At 40.2% G+C, this 9,310-nt stretch overlaps 1 protein-coding gene across 1 annotated transcript; it reads right to left on the bottom strand.

The window, feature by feature from the left end:
* Positions 1 to 2,213: 2,213 nt before the first annotated feature.
* LOC123244051 (heterogeneous nuclear ribonucleoprotein M-like) lies at positions 2,214 to 4,475 on the bottom strand. The gene is given in 3 exon segments (XM_044672316.1): positions 2,214 to 3,293; positions 3,329 to 3,875; positions 3,993 to 4,475. Coding segments are annotated over 3 exon segments (2,073 nt in total). The 5' UTR covers positions 4,470 to 4,475; the 3' UTR covers positions 2,214 to 2,244.
* Positions 4,476 to 9,310: the final 4,835 nt, after the last annotated feature.

The following is a 9,310-nucleotide window of genomic DNA, read 5'->3' on the forward strand; positions in this document are numbered from 1 at the left end:
GCCTTCACCTTTAAACTAAGTAAACTGGGATTCATTAAATCTTTATAGGCTACAAATTTGGGGGCTTCTAGATTCCATGTCAACAGGGTTAAGCTCTTGACCACCAGAGCTCTTGACCACCGAAGCTCTATTCCACCAGAGCTAAGTCACTGCTTGACTACTTCATGTCAGAATTTTCTTTGTCTTTGTGTCTTTATTCTTGCCTTATGCTCTTATTCCCTTAATCTTTAACCCATAATCCATTTTTCTCTCAGTCCCTGGTTCTCTTTTCTGAGTGTTCTACCCACTAGGAACTTTTGTGAAGTCGGTGGACGTCTTCATTATTATAGGGTACCCTTCTCTGGTAGTTTTGGCTCCTTAGTAAATATCTGAGACAGGAAATGGTTAGAGCTTCAGGGATTCTAAATGAATTTTCTTTTTATTCCACTCCCACTTATGGCTCCATTAAAAAAAAATCTCATTTCCATCAGCTATACCCCCATACTGCTTGCATCCAAGAGGATCTTGGACTAGTCAATTAAAAGACTCAGGAATTTTTTTTTTTACTGTCACAAGTATATTTTGAAATATTTCTTGTCCATTTGCAATAAACAATCAGGTCTGCAGTTTACCAAACCCAAATTAATTATACTTCAGAACACATGTGTTAATCAGAAAATCCTTATATTTTCTAACAAGAATAAGTAAATGGCTTAAAAATTTTGAAATCACAGCATTAAAATCAAGAGTTAATATCCAGGATAAAAATGTATCTCATTACTGTTATCATTTTTTAAAAAATCATCAGTACTATATACAATATTTTCCACATTCCTGTAAGGAAAACACTAAAATAAAGCTATGAATCCTGGATCTTTCCATTGGCTCCTGATGGAGATTCTGATACCCAGATCACAAGTTCTATATTCTCAGCTATTGGGGAATCAACAGTTAGTACAATTTCAAACAATATTGGCTAATATTTAAATAGCAAACATTTAAGTTAGAGAAACCTCTATCTAAGAAATACATTAGAAATATAATATAGACAAAATCCAGAACTTAAGTTCTCAAGCTTTTATGAGAAACTTAAAAAAAAAAATGACAACTGTTTTCATAAAAAATCTTGTTACAGCATTTCATGCATGAGGAAATTTCACCCATTTTAGTTAATCCAAATCAGTTACCCAAATTTAGATTAAACACATTGGAGTTTAATTACCTAGATTCTAGTACCCTAGCTCAACTTCCATGCAAAGCTTTAGCCAACCATCCAAACAGATTCTTCTGCACTGCTGTTTGCATCTCTCCATACCTTTACCCTATGGGAAGTAGGAGAGATGCACAGCTGCCTTGCTTTACTCACATACATATAACCAAACACACACATGAATATGGAGGAACCTAGGACAAATTAGGTCCACTGAGGAAAAGTAGCCATAAAGACATATTTATAAGTTTGCTTGAGATTCTTGGCAAGGCCAGTCTCAGCTCACAACTGCAAGCTGTTATCTAGGCTGAAACTCAAATAAGGAGAACCCTTGAAGGATTCCTCCCAAAAATGGTCATAATGAAACCTTGAATCTTTCCTTATTTTGAAGAACAAAGAAGCCTTTGTAATGTCATGACCAAGTGACCTAGACCTTCTTTTCCCCGAGTTACTCAGAACAGATAAGCTGTTAGTCTTTCTCAATTTGCTTGCATTGGTAGAGGAGCCCTAGAAATGTTTTGGGTGAAGTTATTTCACAAACAATGTTCTGTGGGAAAGTAATGCCTCCTAATTATGAAGTAATGCTTAGCACTCTGTTTTCTATAAAAATCTTTCCCTTCATCATAATAAGTAGAAATCATGCATCATCCCATCTGGCCCTTGCTTTCTATATCTTTATTTCTCTCTTTTTCTCCCTCTACTTTTTCTCTCAATGTTGGAACTCTGACTCAACACTTAAAACCAAATATGAGTGAGGAGGTTGCATAGCCAGGCTGAACCTAACCCCATTTTTTTTTTTCAGTAACTGGTATTTATTATCAAAGTCGTAATGTCAACAAGATACCACAACTACAAAAAAAAATTGCGTACATTGCAATCTCAATGCAAACAGCCAAATGGAATCCCAGTCATTAAAAAAGTAATTAAAATCACCCCAGAAAGCAACTGAATTTTAACATCTTTATATATCCAGCCAACAAATTAAAATAGTTGACAAGGAAAACAAAATACAAATTTGGAAGTCTGGTATTGATGTTAAAAAAAAAGGCAACTGCTTAAGCATTTCTATCAATTCGCACATCAATCTCTCTGCCACTGAGTTTTATCCCATTCATCATCCGGCAGGCTCTCTCTGCTACCTCTGGGGACTCAAACTTAACCATGCCACAACCCTTGGATTTGCCATTCTCCATCTTGATGTCTGCATACAACACATGGCTACATTCATTGAATTTATCTTTTAGCATTTTCCATGTAAAGTCAAAAGGGAGATTTCTCACAAATATCTGGCAGGCTTTTCGAGCAACCCCAGGCACGTGGCCACCAGCACCTCCAAAAGATCCTGCAAAACTGCCTCCAAAGTTTCCCCTATCCATTTCCATAGCTCTGTCAAAACTACCTCCCATGGCAAGTCCCATGCGCTCCATTCCTGAACCTAGGGCTGGTCCCATAGTGGGACCCATTCTTTCTATGTTATTGGCTCCCATACGGTCCAATCCCATGCGCTCTATGTTATTGGCACCCATATGGTCCAACCCCATGTACTCCATGTTATTGGCACCCATACGGTCCAAACCAGTAGACATTCGATCCATAACTGGGCCCATGCGATCTATGCCAGTTCCCATGCCAGCAGGCACCATCTGATCCATACTTAGACCCATGCGATCCATGGTGGTACCCATGCGATCCACACCTGATCCCATCCTCTCTATAGTTGAGCCAACCCGATCTATAGGAGCAGCCATTCTCTCAATACCAAAACCCATGCCAGCTCCCATTCGTTCTACACCAGAACCTATCCTATCCATGGTCTGGCCCATTCTCTCGATGCTTGTTGTCATGTGGTCTATGCCAAGAGGACCCATTCGTTCTATTCCTGACCCCATTCTCTCTACAGTAGACCCCATACGATCCATGACAAGGCCCATTCTCTCCATCTCAGATCCCACTCTATCCATTCCATGGCCTAGGCCAGAACCCATTCTTTCCATCCCAGCACCACCTATATGATCAATCTCAGGCCCCATCCTCTCGATTCCTGGAACACTGCCACCACCACCACCCTGCCAAGAGGTTCTCCAAAACTCCGAGCCATTCCCATCTCATTCCTTGAAAAGTCTCTCTCAAATCCTCCACCCATTCCTCGATCCATCTCACTCATTCGGCCCATGTTCATGCCAGATCCAAACCGACCCATGTTTTCCATGCCGCCACCACCAAAGGGGTCCTCCATTCCTCCCATTTTGTTTATTCCAAATCCCATGCCTTCCATTCCCATTCCTGCAGGTCCTATGTTGCCCATTCCTATGCCTTTGTTTAGATGACTGGCATCAGTGGGCTGCCCTCCTGGTCCTAGCCCCATGCCAATGCCACCAAGTCCATGAGGGAGTTGCTGGGGGCGCTCAGGAGGGAAAAAGTCACCCTTTGGTAAGGCCCTTTCATCCATCTTCACATGCATTGGTCTATCGAATAGCAGCTGGCCATTGAACATTGATATAGCCTGAACTGCTTAAATCGACTGTTCAAAAGTAACAATGCCAATTCCACGACTTTTCCCATCTTTATCTTCAAGAATATCTGCTCTAACCACTACGCCAGCCATACAGAACACTTCTTTCAGTTTCTTCCAGCCAACTTTATAATCCAGATTTGCTACAAATACTGTGCTTCCAAGTCTTCCGGCCTGTAATGCATGGATAATCTCATTTGGGATGTTAGGATTATTTAGGATACTGGGTGGGATATTAATCATTCCTGGGCCACCTGGTCCCATACCCATCCCACCAGTTGTAGCCATCACCTTTTGCATTGCTCTCCTGGCATGTTCGCCATCAGGATCTTCTTTGACTTTCAAAGGTCTTCCACTCAGACTATGCTTGTTCAAAACTTCAGCAGCTTTTTTCATGCTTTCTTCCATCTTGAATTCAACAATAGCACATCCCCTTGACTTTCCTTCAGCGTCCATTAAGAGCTCCACGTATGTTACCTCACCAACTTTTTCTTTGACCAGGTCTTTAAGGGACTGCCATTTCACATCAAATGGTATATTTGTAATGAAGGCTCTGTATCTTTTAGTAGGATTGGCATAGGGTTCAAATCGATTCCCTCCTCTTTTCACATTTTTCTCCTTCCTCTTCTCATTTTGACTTGATCGTTCGCCTTCACTTTTGGGGGTTGGGGTCCCGTTCCCACTCACTATGCCGGGCGCTCCGCTTTCCTCCTCCATTTTGGATTCAGTCACCACCACCTCTACAGCTGCTTCCACCCCTGCCGCCATTTTCTCCGCTTCTGGGCTTTAACCTAACCCCATTTTTGCAAAAAATGCAAAAGGTCAGATTTAGGTAACCTTTGCCAATTATTTCAATACCTACACCTATTCCACAATTTGAGGACATATCAGGAAGCAGTCCCTCTGGGGGACTTGCTGGGGCAGACACATCTTTGTGATTCCCCATAGTTCAACAAATTCCTGATTAAAGAGTGGTTCTGTTTCCCAAATATAGGAGAGTTTGGAGTAGAGAGTTTCACTTACCTTGCCACCTGCTAAGTTGAGTCCAGCCTGGGATTCAGTACATTTCTGTGGTCATCACATGTCAAGAGTCACATTGGCAGGTAGCTAAGTTAGCAACAACTTCAAATCTCACTGGGACCTCCAAATGTGTTAGACTGAAAAATCTCAGAACCATCAAAACAATTACAAAAGAACAAGTCTTTAATCAGGACAAGGAAGACAATGCTCTTATGACCACCACATAGAGTCACACACACACACACATACACCACCACACAGAATCAAGCTCTGAGACTCTGAGAACAATGTTTGTGAGAAAAATACCACCAATGGGAATGGGGTCTTAAATATACTTTAGAGAGTAGAGGAAAGGAAGGACAACTGATTAGCTTACAAGGAGGCTGGGGAAAGTGGATTACCTGGGAACTGCCTAGATTCAATAAGCAAACCCAAGAAGACAAAAAGGGTACTTAAGATTTGATTATATATGCTAATTCTGTCTAGGTGATCAATGGGATTTTTGAAGGTTTATTGTTCAGTCTGGGACAAACCTACTAACCCTACCTAAGGTAAATCAGGGGTACTTGAGGATTTTAAAAAACAGGGTGATCCAGGAGTACAGAGTTGGCAGAGGGAGTTCAAGTTCAAATTTAAGTTTATATGAATTAATTAACCCAAAGATTCCAATTAAGTATCACAATGGATAGAACTCTGGGCCTGACATTAGGAAGACCTGAGTTTAAATCCACCCTCAAATACTTACTAGCTGTGTGACCCTGGGTGAGTCACTTTATTATGGAGGGAGCTGTCTTAATTCCCAAGGATTTCCCACCTAAAGAATTACAAAGGTGCCTCAATAAAGTTAAAAATGTTTATTAAAAGAGGTCTATGGCTAGGAGGCAGCTCCCCAAAAGGAGTCTGTCTGCCTAAAGTAACAAAAAATGGTTTTTTTAAATTGGTTTTACCACAAGGTAAAACCAATTTTACTTGACAAACAAGGGGGCAGAAGACATGTGACTTTGGGGGGGCAGGGCTGGAGGTGGTGACTTAGTGACTTTGGGAAGGACTTGAAGTTGACATGTGTCCTCCAGGATGGGTAATTTTGGGGAGGGAGGGAGGGACCTGATTTTGATATTGTGATTGGCAAGGACTAGGTGGAGTGTTGGAAGTTGAAGAAGTTGTTTTATCATGATATATGCAGATATCTGAAGAGCAGAACACACACATCAGCTTTATCTATTTATCAGTGGTCATCAGGGATGGTCTTCTTAGGCCAGACTGGTTTAGGGGAATCCTTTATTTGTCCCCTTTATTTGTCCCCTGAAGCTTCTGGGTTTTTAGTCTCTGGCTCCATTTCCCCCTCTTTTTATTTCTGGGTTCCACTACAACTTTACCCTGTTTGCCTCAGCAATGGCAAAAAAAAAAAAAAAAAAAAAAAAAAAGCCACTCCAGGGCTTTGCCAAAAAAATCCCAAATGGGATCACAAAGATCTAGACATGACTGAAAAATGACTGAACAACAACAAAGTAATAGTACACTTACAGAATTTAGATCCCTAGTGAACTTTCCAAAAAAGTTAGAACAGCCTCTTCATGGCCCTGTGATATTCCATTTGTATTATATGATAATAAACTTAAAACTGGAAGGAATCGTAGAGGCCATTGAATCCAATCCTTTCATTTTACAGATGAAGAAATGGAGACCCAGAAAAATTAAAGTTAGACCAACTCAGCTAGTCACTGACAGCTAGTCAGTGTCAAGGATGGGATTTGAACCCACATCTTGCTGGCTTTAAACCCAGCACTCAATTTGCTAGGCCAAGATGCCTGTTACAAGTGACAGAACAGGGATTTAATCATTTAAACCCTTTCAAACCCAATTCACTTGTAGAATTTGTAATTTATTGTCTCAATAAACTATGTTTTTAAAAAATAATGCACAAAACACCATCACTTTAGGAGCTATCAAGTTATACATAATATATTTTTATTGACAACTGTAAAGGATGCTAACAAAAATAAGTATTTCACATATTTCATAGTCCCTGCTACCTGAAATCTTTACCTTTGCCAGATGAAATTTGATAGTTTTATAATGCTAACCAGGAGACAGAAAAAGATCCTCATCTGGCATGGATTAGCTGTTTCAAAATATTTCATATTTGCCCTAACCTCTAAATCCCAGTAAATCAAGAAGTTTTCATTATTAATGCTCATAGTGAGTGCTTGGACTAGAACTGCAAAGGGTGGCCATCAGCCCAGACTTAATATTCCTTTTTCTAAGCATTTTTTTTTCTCAGCTGAGGATGAAGATTTTTGGATACTCAAGATCAGCCAAAGAAAACGGCTGTGTGTATCAGCAGGCAAAAGGGGAGGACAAAATTGGCGAGGGGTAACTTGAGCTCCAAACTACTACAGCTGGGGAGAGAACAATTAGTTCTTGAGCTTAACTCTCAGCAGGAACATTTATTTACATCAGTCCACATCGTCTCTTGGCTGCCTTCACATCCTGCCACACTCCTCTGGTCTCCTATTCAATCCAACTGAACAAATTTTTTACCAATTACATGTAATAACAAATTTCCACATAAGATTTCCAAAGTTATATGATCCAAATTGTCTTCCTCCTGCCTTCCTTCCCCACTCTCAGAGCTGGCAAGCAATTCAATGTGGGTTATACATGTATTATCACAAAAAATATTTCCATATTGTTCATTTTTGTAAGTGACTAATCTTATGAAACCAAAACCCCACCACATATACCCAAATAAACAAGTGAAAAATTTTATGTTCTAATCTGTGTTCCTACTCCAACAGTTCTTTTTCTACTGGTAGATAGCATTCTTTTGAACAAACATTTTTGAATACCTAATATATGCAAGGCCCTGGGGACACACAGACACACATTCATAGGTATAGCAGGTACAGATATTCCCTGCTTGATCACAGATGTGACTCACCATTTGGGCACTGGCTGCTTTGGATCATTTGATGGTGAGCCATTGCTGAAAGTACATGCACTTTGGATATGCTGTGGTTAACCCAGAATGGTCCTTCATCACTTCTGTCCCATGACAATGAGGAGGGGAAGGTGGAGAAGAAAGAGGAATTACAAAAATGGTGTCATACACATAGTGGTTGACTAGAAGCCATCGTGTGTATGTGTGTGTGTGTGTGTGTGTGTGTGTGTGCATGTGTGTGTGTGTGTGTGTTCCATTTCACTCAAATGAGAATAAAATGGTTTTTGCCCTCAAAGAGCTTATATTCTCCAAGAACGTGGGATAGGAAGAGGAATAGAACACATACCAAGACCAATAAGTGCAAGTTAATATGAGGACAGAGAGAATTACTGGAGGTTATGGTGGATCAGAGAAAGATCCATTAGGGAGATATCAGCTAAAGGAAGAAAAATGACTTCCTTGAAGGAAGATAAGGATTCTGAGAGTCTGAGTAAAGGGAAAAAATGCACTTTGGGCATGAGAGATAGCATGGTAGACCGTAACTTTGTGAAGAGATAGAGTGTTGAGTTCAAGAAATAGCTGTTGACAGGCTGAAGCATAAGATGTGTGAAGGAGAATAATTTGACAAAAGACTGGAAAGGTAGGTTCAAGCCAGATTGTGAAGGACGAAACTATTAAAGTTTTTTTGACTATCCAGACCTGTAATTTAGGAAGATGGTTTTAGCAATTTGGAGAGTTCTGACCTTAGTAGCAGGAAGATCAATTAGGGCAGGGGTCGGCAACCTTTTTGGCCGTGACAGCCAAAATGCCACATTTTTTAAAATGTAATTTTGTAAGAGCCGTGCAGTGCTCACAATGTGCGCTCCTGTAACAGTGCCTGAAAAAAAATTGACTTTATGGTCTGGCCCTCAAAAGAGCCAGATATGGCTCGAGAGCCATATGTTGCCAACCCCTGAATTAGGGGCTATTTGTAATATATTTTAAGTGAGAGGTGACAAGAGACTGCATGAAGGGGATCATTCTCTAAATGAAGTGCACAGATGCTAGATATATCATGGAAGGAATGACTGGGAAGACTTGGTCAATGGTTGGATATGGGGGTGAGGGAGAGGGAAGGGTTAACTGTGACTTAGAGACTTTGTGATTGGCAGGATCATGGTGCCTTCCATAGAAACTGAAAGAATGACCATCAATTAGAGAAAAGTTGAACAAATTATGACTTATCAATGTGATAGAATATTATTTTTGTAAGAAATGATGAAAGGGATTCATCATTTTTTCATCATGGGAAGACTTGTATGAACTGATGCAAAATAAAGTGGGCAAAATCAGGAGAACAACTTCAATGTGTTAGGCATTGTGCTTAAAGATCTTTTATCTTTTAAATGAGAGATGATCTCATTTGATCCTCAAAACAACCCTGAGAGATAGTTTCTATTATTATCCCCATTTTACAGTTGAGGAAATGGAGGCAAACAAAGGTTAAGTGACTTGTCCAGAGACACACAGCCAGTGTCTGAGACCAAATGTGAATCACATCTTTCTTTCTTTCCAATTTTTTTTTTAAACCCATACCTTCTGTCTTGGAGTCAATACTGTGTATTAACTCCAAGGCAGAAGAGTGGTAAGGGTAGGTAATAGGGGTCAA

Source organism: Gracilinanus agilis, chromosome 4 (assembly GCF_016433145.1).
Source record: "Gracilinanus agilis isolate LMUSP501 chromosome 4, AgileGrace, whole genome shotgun sequence".
NCBI classification, from domain to species: domain Eukaryota; kingdom Metazoa; phylum Chordata; class Mammalia; order Didelphimorphia; family Didelphidae; genus Gracilinanus; species Gracilinanus agilis.